This window comes from Haemorhous mexicanus, unplaced genomic scaffold (assembly GCF_027477595.1).
Source record: "Haemorhous mexicanus isolate bHaeMex1 unplaced genomic scaffold, bHaeMex1.pri scaffold_271_ctg1, whole genome shotgun sequence".
NCBI classification, from domain to species: domain Eukaryota; kingdom Metazoa; phylum Chordata; class Aves; order Passeriformes; family Fringillidae; genus Haemorhous; species Haemorhous mexicanus.
The window spans coordinates 2,563-20,682 of NW_026776098.1; the positions used below are offsets into that span (position 1 = coordinate 2,563).

The following is an 18,120-nucleotide window of genomic DNA, read 5'->3' on the forward strand; positions in this document are numbered from 1 at the left end:
ATTTGGGATTTTCGGGATTTTAGGGATTTTTGGGAGATTTTAGGGATTTTTGGGGAGGATTTTGGGTGTTTTTAGGGATTTTTTGGGGGATTTTGGGGGGATTTGGGGTATTTAGGGATTTTTGGGGGATTTTTGAGAGATTTTGGGGATATTTGTGATTTTGGGAATTTTAGGGATTTTGGGGGGATTTTGGGGATTTTTGGGGAGGATTTTACAGATTTTAAGGATTTTTGGGTGGATTTTGGGGGGATTTGGGGATATTTGGGATTTTAGGGATTTTGGGGATTTGGGGGGTTTTTGGGGTGAATTTGGGGGTTTTTGGGGTGGGCTCTCACCTTCTCCCCCTTGGCTCCGGTGTCTCCCTTGAGGCCGGGGAGGCCGGGGGGGCCCTGCGGGAATTGGGGATCAGATTTGGGATCCCACACAATGGATCCCCAATTTTGGGGGGGGAATCCCACATTTTTGGGATCCCCATTTTTGGGATCCCCCAATTTCTGGGATCCCCATTTTTTGAGGTCCCCATTTTTTGGGTTCCCCCATTTTTGGTTTCCCCCATTTTTGGGTTCCCCCCATTTTTGGGATCCCCCATTTTTGGGATCCTCATTTTTTGGGATCCCCAATTTTTGGCATCCCCCATTTTTTAGGATCCGCCCTTTTTAGGGATTCCAAATTTTTGGGATCCCCCATTTTTTAGGATCCCCATTTTTGGGATCCCCCATTTTTTGGGTTCCCCCATTTTTGGGTTCCCCCATTTTTGGTTTCCCCCATTTTTGGGTTCCCCCATTTTTGGGATCCCCCATTTTTAGGATCCCCCATTTTTGGGAACCCCCATTTTTTAGGATCCCCCATTTTTGGATCTCCCATTTTTGGGACCCCCCCCATTTTTGGGATCCCCCATTTTTGGGATCCTCAATTTTTGGGATCCCCCATTTTTGGCATCTCCCATTTTTGGAACCCCCCCCATTTTTGGGATCCCCCAATTTTTGAGATCCCCCATTTTTTGGGTTCCCCCATTTTTTAGGATCCCAGTTTTTGAGATCGCCATTTTTTAGGATCCTCAATTTTTGGGATCCCCATTTTTGGGATGCCCCATTTTTTGGGATCCCATTTTTATGGATCGCCCATTTTTTAGGATCCTCCATTTTTGGGATCTCCATTTTTTGGGATCCCCCATTTTTGGGATCTCCATTTTTTGGGATCCCCCATTTTTTGGCATCTCCCATTTTTTGCATCGCCATTTTTTAGGATCCCAAATTTTTTGCCATCCCCATTTTTTAGGATCTCATTTTTTGGGATCACCATTTTTTTAGGATCCCAATTTTTGGGATCCCCCATTTTTTGAGATCCCCCATTTTTTGGGATCCCCATTTTTTAGGATCCCATTTTTTGAGATCCCCATTTTTTGGGATCCCCCATTTTTGGGACCCCCCCCATTTTTGGGATCCCCTTTTTTGGGATCTCCATTTTTGGTATCCCCCATTTTTTGAGATCCCCATTTTTTAGGATCCCATTTTTTAGGATCCCATTTTTTTAGGATCCCAATTTTTGGGATTCCCCATTTTTTGGATCGCCATATTTTAGGATCCTCAATTTTTGGGATCCCCCATTTTTGGGATCCCCCCATTTTTTGGCATCCCCCAATTTTTTGGGTCCCCCCATTTTTTGGGATCCCCCATTTTTAGGAATCCCCCCATTTTTGGGATCCCCCGTTTTTAGGGATCCCCATTTTTTAGGAACCCAAATTTTTTGGCACCCCCATTTTTTGGGATCCCCCATTTTTTGAGATCCCCCCATTTTCTGGATTGCCATTTTTTAGGATCCCAATTTTTGGGATCCCCCATTTTTTGGCATCTCCCATTTTTGGGATCCCCCATTTTTTGGCATCTCCCATTTTTGGGATCCCCCATTTTTTGGCATCTCCCATTTTTTGGATCGCCATTTTTTAGGATCCCAAATTTTTTGGCATCCCCATTTTTTAGGATCCCATTTTTTAGGATCCCATTTTTTTAGGATCCAAATTTTTGGGTTCCCCCATTTTTTGGGATCCCCCATTTTTTAGGATCCCATTTTTTGGCATCTCCCATTTTTTGGGATCCCCCATTTTTTAGGATCCCATTTTTTGGCATCTCCCATTTTTTGAGATCCCCCCTTTTTTAGGATCCCATTTTTTAGGATCCCAAATTTTGGGATCCCCCCAATTTTTAGGATACCCCATTATTTAGGATCCCATTTTTTAGGATCCCATTTTTTTAGGATCCCAATTTTTGGGATCCCCCATTTTTTGAGATCCCCCATTTTTTAGGATCCCATTTTTCGGGATCCCCAAATTTTTGGGATCCCCCATTTTTTGGGTTCCCCCATTTTTTATGATCCCCCATTTTTTGAGATCCCCCCTTTTTGGAATCCCAGTTTTTGGGTTCCCCCATTTTTGAGTTCCCCCCATTTTTTGGATCCCCATTTTTTAAGATCCCCATTTTTTGGGATCCCCCATTTTTGGGACCCCCCCCATTTTTTGGGACCCCCCCCCATTTTTCGGCATCCCCCATTTTTTGGGACCCCCCATTTTTTGGGATCCCCCATTTTTGGGACCCCCCCATTTTTTAGGATCCCCCTTTTTTGGGACCCCCCCCATTTTTTGGGACCCGCCCCCATTTTTTGGCATTTCCCATTTTTGGGACCCCCCCCCCCATTTTTTGGGATCCCCCATTTTTCGGGCTCTGGCTCACCACGGGTCCGGGGGGTCCGGCCTGGCCGGGGCTTCCCGGTTTTCCTTGTTCTCCCTAAAAAACAAAAATCGGGAACAACGGGGCAGCGCCCCCCAAATTCAGAGCGGTTTTGGGGTGAAATCCTGGGATTTGGGGGCTCCAATCCCAAATTTTGAGGTCCCAATCCCAAATTTTGAGGTCCCAATCCCAAATTTTGGCATTCTCACCCCAAATTCCCGTTCCCAATCCCAGATTTTCCATCCCAATCCCAGAAATTTTAACCTCACCCCCCGAATTGTTTGACCCCAATCCCAGATTTCGGGGTTCCCATCCTGAATTCCCAAATTTCGGGGGTTGAATCCCAAATTTCGGGTTCCCAAATCCCAGATTTCGGGTCCCCAATCCCAAATTTTGGGTCCCAATCCCGAATTTTGTGTCCCAAATCCCAAATTTTGGGGTCCCAATCCCGGATTTTGGGGTTCCCATCCTGAATTCTCAAATTTTTGGGTCCCAATCCCAAATTTAGAATTCCCAATCCCAAATTTCGGGTTCCCAATCCCAAATTTCGGGGTCCCAATCCTAAATTTCGGGTTCCCAATCCCAAATTTCAGGGTCCCAATCCCAAATTTTGTTGTCCCAATCCCAATTTCGGGTTCCCAATCCCAAATTTCAGATTCCCAATCCCAAATTTCGGGTTCCCAATCCCCAAATTTCGGGTTCCCAATCCCAAATTTCGGGTTCCAATCCCAAATTTCGGGTCCCATTCCCAAATTTTGGGGTCCCAATCCCAAATTTCAGGGTCCATTCCCAAATTTCGGGTTCCCAATCCCAAATTTCGGGTACCCAATCCCAAATTTCGGGGTCCCAATCCCAAATTTCGGGTTCCAATTCCCAAATTTCGGGTTCCCAAGCCCAAATTTCGGGTTCCCAATCCCAAATTTCGGGTTCCAATCCCAAATTTCAGGTCCCAATCCCAAATTTCGAGTTCCCAATCCCAAATTTCGGGTCCCAATCCCAAATTTCACGTTCCCAATCCCAAATTTCACGTTCCCAATCCCAAATTTCGGGTTCCCAATCCCAAATTTCAGATTCCCAATCCCAAATTTCGGCGTTCCAATCCCAGATTTATGGGTTCAAATCCCAGATTTTGGGGGTTCCCATCCTGAATCCTCAAATTTCGGGGTCCCAATCCCAAATTTCGGGTCCCAATTCCAAATTTTGGGGTCCCTTTCCCCAGAATTTTTGGGTCCCAAATCCTCGATTTCAGGTCCCAAATCCCCGAATTTTTGCTCCCAATCCCAAATTTTGGGGTTCCCACCCTCAATTCCCAAATTTCGGGGTCCCAATCCCAAATTTCACGTTCCAATCCCAAATTTCGGGGTCCCAATCCCAAATTTCGGGTCCCAATCCCAAATTTCGGGCTCCCAATCCCAAATTTCGGGTCCCAATCCCAAATTTCGGGTCCCAATCCCAAATTTCAGATTCCCAATCCCAAATTTCAGGGTTCCAATCTCCAAATTTCGGGTTCCAATCCCAAATTTTGGGGTCCCAATCCCAAATTTCGGGCTCCCAATCCCAAATTTCAGGGTCCAATCCCAAATTTCGGGTTCCCAATCCCAAATTTCGGGGTCCCAATCCCAAATTTCGGGTCCCAATCCCAAATTTTGGGTTCCCAATCCCAAATTTCAGATTCCCAATCCCAAATTTCGGGTTCCCAATCCCCAAATTTCGGGTTCCCAATCCCAAATTTCGGGTTCCCAATCCCAAATTTCGGGTTCCCAATCCCAAATTTCGGGGTCCCAATCCCAAAATTTGGGTCCCAATCCCAAATTTCGGTTCCCAATCCCGAATTTTTGCTCCCAAACCCCCAAATTTCGGGGTCCCAATCCCAAATTTCGGGTTCCAATCCCAAATTTCGGGTTCCAATCCCAAATTTCGGGTCCCAATCCCAAATTTCGGGTTCCCAATCCCAAATTTCAGGGTCTCAATCCCAAATTTCGGGTTCCCAATCCCAAATTTCGGGTCCCCAATCCCAAATTTCGGGGTCCCAATCCCCAAATTTCGGGTTCCCAATCCCAAATTTCGGGTTCCGAATCCCAAATTTCGGGTTCCCAATCCCAAATTTCGGGGTCCCAATCCCAAATTTCTGGTCCCAATCCAAAATTTTGGCGTTCCCACCCTGAATTCCCAAATTTCGGGATCCCCAATCCCAAATTTCAGGTCCCAATCCCAGATTTCAGGTTCTCAATCCCAAAATTCGGGTTCCAAATCCCAAATTTCGGGTCCCAATCCCAAATTTTGGGTTCCCAATCCCAAATTTCAGATTCCCAATCCCAAATTTCGGGTTCCCAATCCCCAAATTTCGGGTTCCCAATCCCAAATTTCGGGTTCCCAATCCCAAATTTCGGGTTCCCAATCCCAAATTTCGGGGTCCCAATCCCAAAATTTGGGTCCCAATCCCAAATTTCGGTTCCCAATCCCGAATTTTTGCTCCCAAACCCCCAAATTTCGGGGTCCCAATCCCAAATTTCGGGTTCCAATCCCAAATTTCGGGTTCCAATCCCAAATTTCGGGTCCCAATCCCAAATTTCGGGTTCCCAATCCCAAATTTCAGGGTCTCAATCCCAAATTTCGGGTTCCCAATCCCAAATTTCGGGTCCCCAATCCCAAATTTCGGGGTCCCAATCCCCAAATTTCGGGTTCCCAATCCCAAATTTCGGGTTCCGAATCCCAAATTTCGGGTTCCCAATCCCAAATTTCGGGGTCCCAATCCCAAATTTCTGGTCCCAATCCAAAATTTTGGCGTTCCCACCCTGAATTCCCAAATTTCGGGATCCCCAATCCCAAATTTCAGGTCCCAATCCCAGATTTCAGGTTCTCAATCCCAAAATTCGGGTTCCAAATCCCAAATTTCGGGTCCCAATTCCGGATTTTGGGGTCCCTTTCCCAGAATTTTTGGGTCCCAAATCCCAGAAATTTTGCTCCCAATCCCAAATTTTGGGGTTCCCTCCCTGAATTCCCAAATTTCAGGGTCCCAATCCCAAATTTCGGGTTCCCAATCCCAAATTTCAGATTCCCAATCCCAAATTTCGGGTTCCAATCCCAAATTTCTGGTTCCAATCCCAAATTTCGGGTTCCCAATCCCAAATTTCGGGGTCCCAATCCCAAATTTCGGGTCCCAATCCCAAATTTTGGGGTTCCAATCCCAAATTTCGGGTTCCCAATCCCAAATTTTGGGTCCCAATCCCAAATTTCAGATTCCCAATCCCAAATTTCGGGGTCCCAATCCCAAATTTCGGGTCCCAATCCCAAATTTCGGGTTCCCAACCCCAAATTTCGAGTTCCCAATCCCAAATTTCGGGGTCCCAATCCCAAATTTCGGGTTCCCAATCCCAAATTTCAGATTCCCAATCCCAAATTTCGGGTTCCCAATCCCAAATTTCGGGTTCCCAATCCCAAATTTCGGGGTCCCAATCCCAAATTTTGGGTTCCCAATCCCAAATTTCGGGTTCCCAATCCCAAATTTCGGATCCCCAATCCCAAATTTCGGGTTCCAAACCCAAATTTCGGGTTCCAATCCCAAATTTCGGGTTCCCAATCCCAAATTTCGAGTTCCCAATCCCGGATTTCGGGTTCCCAATCCCAAATTTTGGGTTCCAATCCCAAATTTCGGGTCCCAATCCCAAATTTCGGGTCCCAATTCCGGATTTTGGGGTCCCTTTCCCCAGAACTTTTGGGTCCCAAATCCCCGATTTCAGGTCCCAAATCCCCGAATTTTTGCTCCCAATCCCCGAATTTTTGCTCCCAATCCCAAATTTTGGGGTTCCCACCCTGAATTCCCAAATTTCGGGGTCCCAATCCCAAATTCGGGGCTCACCACGGGCCCGGGCAGCCCCCGCAGCCCCTCCGGCCCCGATCCCTGACCCCAATCCCAAATTTCGGGTTCCAATCCCAAATTTCGGGGTTCCCAATCCCAAATTTCGGGTCCCAATCCCAAATTTCGGGGTTCCAATCCCAGATTTAAGGGTTCAAATCCCAAATTTTGGGGTTCCCATCCTGAATCCTCAAATTTCGGGTTCCAAATCCCAAATTTCGGGTCCCAATTCCGGATTTTGGGGTCCCTTTCCCCAGAATTTTTGGGTCCCAAATCCCCGATTTCAGGTCCCAAATCCCCGAATTTTCGCTCCCAATCCCAAATTTTGGGGTTCCCACCCTGAATTCCCAAATTTCGGGGTCCCAATCCCAAATTTCGGGGTCCCAATCCCAAATTTGGGGCTCACCACGGGCCCGGGCAGCCCCCGCAGCCCCTCCGGCCCCGCCTTCCCGGCCGCTCCCGGGGGTCCCACGGCTCCGGTCCTGCCGGGGGCTCCGCCCGCGCCCGCCTCCCCCTGCGGGAATTCGGGAATTCCGGGAATTCCGGGGGGAGTTGGGGAATTTGGGGGGGAGTTTGGGGGTCCCGAGGGGAATTTTGGGGTTTTTAAGGGGATCTTGGGGTTTTTTGGGGGGATTTTGGGGTTCCCGGGAGGGATTTTGGGGGTCCCGAGGGGAATTTTGGGGGGATTTTGGGAATTCCGGGGGGAGTTTGGGGGTCCCGAGGGGGATTTTGGAATTTCTGGGCGGATTTTGGGGTTCCCGGGAGGGATTTTGGGAATTCCAGGAGGGATTTTGGGGTTCCCAGGTGGAATTTTGGGGATTCCGGGAGGGATTTTGGGGGTCCTGAGGGGAATTTTGGAATTTCTGGGCGGATTTTGGGGTTCCCGGGAGGGATTTTGGGAATTCCGGGAGGGATTTTGGGCGTCCCGAGGGGAATTTTGGGGGTTTTGGGGGGGATTTTGGGGTTTTTTGGGGGATTTTGGGGAATTCCGGGAGGGATTTTGTGGTTCCCAGGTGGAATTTTGGGGATTCCCGAGGGGGATTTGGGAGTTTTTGGGGGGGGATTTTGGGATTTTTGGGACGGATTTTGGGAATTCCGGGAGGGATTTTGGGGGTCCCGAGGGGAATTTTGGAATTTCCGGGGGGAATTTTGGGGGTTTTGGGTGGATTTTGGGGTTCCGGAGGGGATTTTGGGGGTCCTGAGGGGAATTTGGGGGTTTTTGGGGGGATTTTGCGAATTCCGGGAGGAATTTTGGGAATTTCAGGGGGCATTTTGGGGGTCTTTAGGGGAACTTTGGAATTTCCGGGCGGATTTTGGGGTTCCCGGGAGGGATTTTGGGGAATTTTGGGGGGGATTTGGGGTTCCCGAGGGGAATTTTGGAATTTCCGGGGGGAATTTTGGGGGTCCCGAGGGGAATTTTGGGGTTTTTGGGGGGATTTTGGGAATTCCGGGGGGGATTTTGGGGGTCCCGAAGGGAATTTTGGAATTTCCGGGCGGATTTTGGGGAATTTTGGGGGGATTTTGGGGGTCCCGAGAGGAATTTTGGGGGGATTTTAGGAATTCCGGGAGGGATTTTGGGAATTTTGGGGGTCTCGAGGGGAATTATGGAATTTCTGGGCCGATTTTGGGGTTCCAGAGGGGAATTTTGGGGGTTTTGGGGAGATTTTGGGATTTCTGGGCCGATTTGGGGAATCTCGGGGGGATTTTGGGGGTCCCGAGGGGAATTTTGGAATTTCCGGGCGGATTTTGGGGTTCCCGAGGGGAATTTTGGGGTTCCCGAGGGGAATTTTGGCGGTTTTGGGGGGATTTTGCGAATTCCGGGAGGAATTTTGGGAATTTCGGGGGGGATTTTGGGGGTCCCGAGGGGAATTTTGGAATTTCTGGGCGGATTTTGGGGTTCCCTGGAGGGATTTTGGGGAATTTTGGGGGAGATTTGGGGTTCCCGAGGGGAATTTTGGAATTTCCGGGGGGAATTTTGGGGTTTTTGGGAGGATTTTGGGAATTCCGGGGGGGATTTTGGGGGTCTCGAGGGGAACTTTGGAATTTCCGGGCGGATTTTGGGGTTCCCAGGTGGAATTATGGGGGTCCGGAGGGAAATTTTGGAATTTCTGGCGGATTTTGGGGTTCCCGGGAGGGATTTTGGGAATTCCGGGAGGGATTTTGGGGGTCCCGAGGGGGATCTTGGAATTTCTGGGCGGATTTTGGGGTTCCTGGGAGGGATTTTGGGAATTCCAGGAGGGATTTTGGGGGTCCCGAGGGGGATTTTGGGGGTCCCGAGGGGGATTTTGGGAATTCCGGGAGGGATTTTGGGGTTCCCAGGTGGAATTTTGGGGATTCCGGGAGGGATTTTGGGGGTCCCGAGGGGAATTTTGGGGTTTTTTGGGGGGATTTTGGGAATTCCGGGAGGGATTTTGGGAATTCCGGGAGGGATTTTGGGGTTCCCAGGTGGAATTTTGGGGATTCCCGAGGGGGATTTGGGGGTTTTTGGGGAGATTTTGGGGTTTTTGGGGGGATTTTGGGAATTCCGGGAGGGATTTTGGGAATTCCGGGAGGGATTTTGGGGTTCCCAGGTGGAATTTTGGGGATTCCCGAGGGGGATTTGGGGGTTTTTGGGGAGATTTTGGGGTTTTTGGGGGGATTTTGGGAATTCCGGGGGGGATTTTGGGGGTCCCGGGGGGAATTTGGGGGTCCCGAGGGGAATTTTGGGGGTTTTGGGTGGATTTTGGGAATTCCGGGGGGGATTTTGGGGGTCCCGAGGGGGATTTTGGGAATTCCGGGGCGGATTTGGGGGTTCCCGAGGGGAATTTTGGGGGTTTTGGGAGGATTCTGGGAATTCCGGGGGGAATTTTGGGGGTTTTGGGGGGATTTTGGGAATTCTGGAGGAGTTTTGGGGATTCTGGGAGGAATTTTGGGGTTCCCGAGGGGATTTTGGGGATTCCTGGAGGGATTTGGGGAATTTAGGGAGGAATTTTGGGGTCGCCCACCTTGGCTCCCTTCCCGCCCTGGCGCCCCTCGGGGCCTCGGGATCCGGCCGGACCCTGCGGGAGAAACGGGGGAAAAACCGGGGAAAATGGGGAAAATGGGAAAAATGGGAAAAATGGGGGGAAATGGGGGGGAAATGGGGGAAAATGGGGAAAAATGGGGGGAAAATGGGGGGAAATTGGGAAAATGGGGGAAAATGGGGGAAATGGGGGGGAAATGGGAAAAATGGGAAAAATTGGGAAAAATTGGGAAAATGGGGGGAAAATGGGGAAAATGGGGGAAATGGGGAAAAAGGGGGAGAAATGGGGAAAATGGGGGAAAAAGGGGGGGAAATGGGGAAAAATGGGGAAAATTGGGAAAAATGGGGAGAAAATGGGGGAAAATGGGGAAAAATGGAGGAAAATGGGGGGAAATGGTAAAATGGGGGGAAATGGGGAAAAAGGGAGAAAATGGGGAGGAAATGGGAAAAATGGGAAAAATGGGGGAAAATAGGAAAATGGGGGGAAATGGGAAAAATGGGGGAAAATGGGAAAATGGGGGGAAATGGGGAGAAAATGGGAAACATGGGGGGAAAATGGGAAAAAATGGGAAAAAAATGGGGGAAAATTGGGGGGAAATTGGGAAAAATGGGGAAATAATGGGGAAAAAATGGGGGGAAATGGGGAAAATGGGGGGGAATGGGGGAAAATGGGGAGAAAATGGGGGGAATGGGGAAAAATTGGGAAAAACGGGGAAAAATGGGAAAATGGGGGGAAATGGGAAAAATGGGGAGAAATTGGGAAAATGGGGAAATAATGGGGGGAAAATGGGGAAAATTGGGAAAAATGGGGGAAAATGGGGAAAAATGGGAAACGTGGGGGGAAAATGGGAAAAAATGGGAAAAAAATGGGGGAAAATTGGGGGAAAAATGGGGAAAAATGGGGGGAAAACGGGGGCAGGGGAGGGATTTGGGGGATTTTTGTGGATTTTGGGGTTTTTTTGGGGATTTTTGGGGAATTCTGGGGAGTTTTACCCGCTTGCCGAGGGGCCCGGGGGGGGCCGTTCTCGCCCGTGGGACCCGGAGAGCCCTGAGGAGGGAACGGGGGAAATTCGGGATCCGCTTCCCAAAAAACGGGATCCCCAACATTCCCCAGGGATTGAGATCCTGAAATTCTCCATCCCATGGGATCTCCAGTCCCTGAGGGCCACGATCCCAAAATTCCCAAAGGTCGAGAGCCCAAAATTCCCAGAGGTCAGGATCCCAAAATTCCCAATGATCATGATTCCAAAATTCCCAGAGGTCAGGATCCCAAAATTCCCAGAGGTCAGGATCCCAAAATTCCCAGAGGTCAGGATCCCAAAATTCCCAGAGGTCAGGATCCCAAAAAATTCCCAGAGGTCAGGATCCCAAAAAATTCCCAGAGGTCAGGATCCCATAATTCCCAGAGGTCAGGATCCCATAATTCCCAGAAGGCAGGATCCCAAAATTCCCAAAGATCAGGATCCCAGCATTCCCAAGGATTGGGAATCCCAAAAAAGGACTGGGATCCCCAAATTCCTGATCCAGGTGATCCCAAATTTCCCAAAGATCGGGATCCCAAATTTCTGAGGCTCAGGATCCCAAATTCCCGAGGATGGAGATCCTCAAATCCCCAAAGGTTGTGATCCCAGAATTCCCAAGGATTGAGAACCCCGAATTCCCAAAGATCCCCAAATTCCCAAGGATCAAGATCCCGAATTCCCAAAAATTGAGATCCCAAAATTCCCAAATTCCCAAAGATCCCAAAAATTCCCAAAGATCCCAAAATTCCCAAAGATCCCCAAATTCCCGAGGATCAGGATCCCAAAATTCCCAAAGATCCCAAAATCCCCACTCAACAGGATCCCAAAATTTCCGACGTTTGGGATCCCACAATTCCCAATGACCATGATCCCAAAATTCCAGAAGATTGGGATCCCCAAATTCCCAAAGATCCCCAAATTCCCGAGGATCAGGATCCCAAAATTCCCGGGGATGGAGAACCAAAATTCAAAAAGATCAGGATCCCAGAATTCCCAAAGATCCCAAAATTCTCGAGGATCAGGATCCCAAAATTCCCCAAAGATCGGGATCCACGAAATTCCCAACGATCCCAAAATTCCCGAAGATCCCCCAAATTCCCAAGGATCGAGATCCCCAAATTCCCAAAGATCCCAAAATTCCCAAGGATCTGGATCCCGAATTCCCCAAAAATTGAGATCCCAAAATTCCCAAAGATCCCCCAAATTCCCAAGGTCCGGGATCCCAGAATTCCCACTCAACGGGATCCCAAAATTTCCAAAGTTTGGGATCCCAATATTCCCAATGACCATGATCCCAAAATTCCAGAAGATTGGGATCCCTAAATTCCCAAAGATCCCAAAATTCCCAAGGATCAAGATCCCGAATTCCCAAAAATTGAGGTCCCGAAATTCCCAAATTCCCAAAGATCCCAAAAATTCCCAAAGATCCCAAAATTCCCAAAGATCCCCAAATTCCCAAGGTTCGGGATCCCAAAATTCCCAAAGATCGGGATCCACGAAATTCCCAACCGATCCCAAATTCCCAGAGATCCCAAAATTCCTGAGGATGGAGACCCCGAAATTCCAAAAAATTGGGATCCCAGAATTCCCACTCAACGGGATCCCAAAATTTCCGACGTTTGGGGATCCCACAATTCCAATGACCATGATCCCAAAATTCCAGAAGATTGGGATCCGAAATTCCCAAAGATCCCAAAATTCCCAAGGATCAAGATCCCGAATTCCCAAAAATTGAGATCCCAAAATTCCCAAATTCCCAAAGATCCCAAAATTCCCAATGATCAGGATCCCAAAAATTCCCAAAGATCCCCAAATTCCCAAGGTTCGGGATCCCAAAATTCCCAAAGATCGGGATCCACGAAATTCCCAACGATCCCAAATTCCCAGTGATCCCGAAATTCCTGAGATCGAGACGAGACCCCGAAATTCCCAAAAATTGGGATCCCAAAATTCCCAAAGATCCCAAAATTCCTAAAGGTCGGGATCCCAAAATTCCCACTCAACGGGATCCCAAAATTTCCAAAAGTTTCGGATCCCACAATTCCCAATGACCATGATCCCGAAATTCCAGAAGATTGCGATCCCAAAATTCCCAAAGATCCCAAAATTCCCAAAGATCCCAAATTCCCAAAGATCCCGAAATTCCCAAAAATCCCAAAGATCCCAAATTCCCAAAGATCCCGAAATTCCCAAAAATTCCCAAAGATCCCCCAATTCCCAGGGTCCGGGATCCCAAAATTCCCAAAGATCCCAAAATTCCTAAAGGTCGGGATCCCAAAATTCCCACTCAACGGGATCCCAAAATTTCCAAAGTTTCGGATCCCACAATTCCCAATGACCATGATCCCGAAATTCCAGAAGATTGGGGATCCCAAAATTCCCAAAGATCCCAAAATTCCCAAAGATCCCAAATTCCCAAAGATCCCGAAATTCCCAAAAATCCCAAAGATCCCAAATTCCCAAAGATCCCGAAATTCCCAAAAATTCCCAAAGATCCCCCAATTCCCAGGGTCCGGGATCCCAAAATTCCCAAAGATCCCAAAATTCCTAAAGGTCGGGATCCAAAATTCCCACTCAACGGGATCCCAAAATTTCCAAAGTTTCGGATCCCACAATTCCCAATGACCATGATCCCGAAATTCCAGAAGATTGGGATCCCAAAATTCCCAAAGATCCCAAAATTCCCAAAGATCCCAAATTCCCAAAGATCCCGAAATTCCCAAAAATCCAAAGATCCCAAATTCCCAAAGATCCCGAAATTCCCAAAATTCCCAAAAATCCCCAAATTCCAAGGTCCGGGATCCCAAAATTCCCGCTCAACGCGATCCCAGAATTCCCGAGGCTCGGCCTCCCGAATTCCCGAGGTTGGGGATCTCCGGGAAGGCCCCAAAATTCGGGAATTCCGGGGGAATTCCGGGGGAATTCCGGGGTCGCGGCTCACCGGCTCCCCGGGCTCTCCGTCCTCGCCGCGCTCACCCTTGGCTCCGTCCTGGCCCTGCGGGAGAACCAAAATCCCCGGAATTCACCCCAAAATCCCAAAAAAATCCCATCCCAAATCTTCGGAGCCCAATCCCAGATTTTCGGGGGGGCTGATCCCAAATTTTCGGAGCCCAATCCCAAATTTTTAGGGGAGCCAATCCCAAATTTTCGGGGGCCAATCCCAAATTTTTGGGGAGAGCCCAATCCCAAATTTTTGGGGACCAATCCCAAATTTTTTGGGGGTTGATCCCAAATTTTTTGGGGGCTGATCCCAAATTTTCAGGGGGGCCAATCCCAAATTTTTCCGTAGCCAATCCTTAATTTTTCCTGGGCCAATCCCAAATTTTCATGGGGTCTGATCCCAAATTTTTGGGGTCTGATCCCAAATTTTTGCGGGGGACCAATCCCAAATTTTCAGGGGCCAATCCCAGATTTTTAGGGGGGCTAATCCCAAATTTTCGGGGGCCAATCCCAAATTTTTGGGGACCAATCCCAAATATTTTGTGGGCCAATCCCAAATTTTTTGGGGACCAATTCCAAATTTTCAGGGGCTGATCCCAAATTTTTGGGGGGGGCCAATCCCAAATTTTTGTGGGCCTGATCCCAAATTTTTGAAGGGCCCATCCCAAATTTTTTGGGGGTTGATCCCAAATTTTTGTGGGCCAATCCCAAATTTTTGGGGAGCCCAATCCCAAATTTTTCGTTGGCCAATCCCAAATTTTCAGGGGGGCCAATCCCAAATTTTTCATGGGGTCCCATCCCAAATTTTCGGAGCCCAATCCCCAAATTTTTGGGGGCCAATCCTAAATTTTTCATGGGCCAATCCCAAATTTTTGGGGGAGCCCAATCCCGAATTTTTCATGGGCCGATCCCAAATTTTCAGGGGCCAACCCCAAAATTTTTTGGGAATTTTTTTTGGGAATTTTATCTCACCCTGGGGCCGGGCTCTCCAGGGGGGCCGGGATCTCTGGGAATCCCACGGGACCCTAAAAAAAAAAACAGGAAAAAATGGGAAAATCCCGGATTTTTGGGATGATCCCAAATCCTGGGAATTTTGGGGAATTTGGGGGGAATTTTTGGGGAATTTTGGGGAAATTTTTGGGGAATTTTTGGGGAATTTTTGGAATTTTTTGGAGAATTTTTGGGGAATTTTTGACGAATTTTGGGGAATTTTCGGAATTTTTGGGGAATTTTGGGGGGAATTTTGGGGAAATTTTGGGGGAATTTTTGGGGAATTTTTGGAATTTTTTGGGGAATTTTTGGGGAATTTTGGCCGAATTTTGGGGAATTTCAGGGAAATTTTGGGGGAATTTTGGCCGAATTTTGGCCAAATTTTGGGGGAAATTTGGGTGAATTTTTGGGGAATTTTTGAGGAATTTTTTGGGGAATTTTTGGGGAATTTTGGCCGAATTTTTGGGGGAATTTTTGAGGAATTTTTGGGGAATTTTTAGGAATTTTGGCCGAATTTTGAGGGAAATTTGGGCGAATTTTTTGGGGAATTTTTGAGGAATTTTTTGGGAATTTTGAGGAATTTTTGGGAAATTTTTGGGGAATTTTGGCAGAATTTTTGGGGGGAATTTTTGAGGAATTTTTGGGGAATTTTGGCCGAATTTTGGCCGAATTTTGCGGGAAATTTGGGCGAATTTTTGGGGAATTTTTGAGGAATTTTTGGGGAATTTTGAGGAATTTTTGGGAAATTTTTGGGGAATTTTGGCCGAATTTTTAGGGGAATTTTTGAGGAATTTTTGGGGAATTTTGAAGAATTTTTGCGAATTTTTGGGGAATTTTGGCCAAATTTTTGGGGGAATTTTTGAGGAATTTTTGGGGAATTTCGGGGAAATTTTGGGGGAATTTTGGCCGAATTTTGGCCAAATTTTGGGGGAAATTTGGGTGAATTTTTGGGGAATTTTTGAGGAATTTTTGGGGGAATTTTTGGGGGAATTTTGGCCGAATTTTTGGGGGAATTTTTGAGGAATTTTTGGGGAATTTTTGGGGAATTTTGGCCGAATTTTGGGGAAATTTGGGCGAATTTTTGGGGAATTTTTGAGGAATTTTTTGGGAATTCTTGGGAATTTCGGCTGAATTTTTTGGGGAATTCTTGAGGAATTATGGGAGAATTTTGAAGAATTTTGGCCGAATTTTGGAGGAAATTTGGGCGAATTTTTTGGGAATTTTTGAGGAATTTTTTGGGAATTCTTGGGGAATTTTGAGGAATTTTGGGGGAAATTTTTGGGGAATTTTGGCCGAATTTTTGGGAATTTTGGGGGAATTTTGGCCGAATTTTTTGGGAATTTTGGCCGAATTTTGGGGGAAATTTGGGAGAATTTTTGGGGAATTTTGGAGGAATTTTTTGGGAATTCTTGGGGAATTTTTGGGGAATTTTGGCCGAATTTTTTGGGAATTTTGGCCGAATTTTTGGGGAATTTTTGGGGGATTTTTGGGGAATTTTTGGGGAATTTTTGGGGAATTTTTGGAATTTTTTTGGGATTTTTTGGGGAATTTTGGCCGAATTTTGGGGGGAATTTTGGAGAATTTTGGCCGAATTTTGGGCCGAATTTTGGGGGAAATTTGGGTGAATTTTTGGGGAATTTTTGAGGAATTTTTTGGGAATTTTTGGGGAATTTTGGGGGAATTTTGGGGGAATTTTTGGGGAATTTTTGGGGGGAATTTTTGGGGGAATTTTTGGGGATTTTGGGGAATTCTGGGACTCACGGGGTTGCCTTTGGGGCCGTCGTCTCCTGGGGGGTCCTTTCCCGCCCGGGGGTCCCGCGGCTCCGGCGGCTCCGGACTCTCCCTTCTCGCCCCGGTCCCGCGCGGACCCTGCGCGATTCCCAGAGAAAAATCCGGGGAATTTTGGGGGGATTTGGGGATTTTTGGGGTTTTTGGGGATTTTTGGGGATTTTGGGATTTTTTGGGGTTTTTTTTTTGATTTTTGGGGGATTTTTTAGGGATTTTTTGGGATTTTTTGGCGAATTTTTTTGGGTTTTTTTAGGATTTTTTCGGGTTTTGGGGGGGGGTTTGGGGATTTTTTGGGGTTTTTTTGGGGTTTTTGGGGATTTTTTGGAATTTTTGGTGGTTTTTGGGGGGATTTTTTGGGGGTTTTTTAGGGTTTTTTTGAGATTTTTTTGGGATTTTTTGGGGGAATTTTTTGGATTTTTGGGGATTTTTATGGGGATTTTTTTGGATTTTTTAGGGATTTTGAGGATATTTTGGGATTTTCGGGGGATTTTTTGGGGATTTTTTGGGATTTTTTTTGGTTTTTTTAGGATTTTTTGGGATTTTTGGCGGTTGTTTTTGGGGATTTTTTGGGGATTTTTGGGGTTTTTGGGGATTTTTTGGAATTTTTGGTGGTTTTTTTGGGGGTTTTTTTTGGGGGTTTTTTGGGTTTTTTTTGAGATTTTTTGGGGATTTTTTGGGGGATTTTTTTGGGGATTTTTGGGGGTTTTTTTGGGGATTTTTGGGGATTTTTTCAGGTTTTTTTGGGGATTTTTTGGGGGTTTTTTGGGATTTTGGGGATTTTTTGGAATTTTTGGTGGGTTTTTTTGGGGATTTTTTGGCGTTTTTTGGGTTTTTTTGAGATTATTTTGGGATTTTTGGGGGGATTTTTTGGGTTTTTTGGGGATTTTTGGGGGGTTTTTTGGGGGATTTTTGGGGATTTTTTTTGGGATTTTTTGGGGATTTTTTGGGGATTTTGGATTTTTTGGGGATTTTTTTTTTGATTTCTGGGGGATTTTTTAGGGATTTTGGGGGATTTTTTTGGGGTTTTTTTAGGATTTTTTCGGGTTTTTTGGGGGGGGTTTTGGGGATTTTTTGGGGGTTTTTTGGGGTTTTTGGGGATTTTTTGGGGATTTTTGGTGGTTTTTTGGGGGATTTTTTGGGGATTTTTTATTTCTGGGAGGATTTTTTAGGGATTTTTTGGGATTTTTTGGGGATTTTTTTTTTGGTTTTTTTTAGGATTTTTTCGGGTTTTTGTGGGGGGGGTTGGGAATTTTTTTGGGTTTTTTGGGGATTTTTGGGGATTTTTTGGAATTTTTGGTGGTTTTTTTGGGGATTTTTTGGGGTTTTTTGGGGTTTTCTTGAGATTTTTTGGGGGATTTTTTGGGGGATTTTTGGGGTTTTTTGGGGATTTTGGGGGTTTTTTGGGGACTTTTTCAGGTTTTTTGGGGATTTTTTGGGGTTTTTTTGGGATTTTTGGGGATTTTTTGGAATTTTTGGTGGGTTTTTTTGGGGATTTTTTGGCGGTTTCTGGGGGGTTTTTTTTGAGATTATTTTGGGATTTTTGGGGGATTTTGGGGGGTTTTTGGGGATTTTTGGGGGGTTTTTTGGGGGATTTTGGGATTTTTTTGGGATTTTTTTTTTATTTTTGGGGATTTTGGGGGATTTTTGGGATTTTTAGGGGTTTTTTTAGGATTTTTTCGGGTTTTTGGGGGGGGTTGGGGAATTTTTTGGGGTTTTTTGGGATTTTTGGGGATTTTTTTGAATTTTTAGTGATTTTTTGGGGAGATTTTTTGGGTATTTTGGAGATTTTTTGAGGATTTT

At 46.5% G+C, this 18,120-nt stretch overlaps 1 protein-coding gene across 1 annotated transcript; it reads right to left on the minus strand.

Annotated features, from left to right (window-relative positions):
* Positions 1-335: 335 nt before the first annotated feature.
* Positions 336-16,401, minus strand: LOC132323054 (collagen alpha-2(XI) chain-like; the record flags this gene model as incomplete). Its single annotated transcript, XM_059837836.1, is given in 10 exon segments — positions 336-389; positions 6,986-7,093; positions 9,564-9,617; positions 10,574-10,597; positions 10,599-10,628; positions 13,544-13,597; positions 14,515-14,549; positions 14,552-14,567; positions 16,294-16,326; positions 16,328-16,401. Coding segments are annotated over 10 exon segments (482 nt in total), but the record flags the coding sequence as incomplete, so codon positions are not given.
* Positions 16,402-18,120: the final 1,719 nt, after the last annotated feature.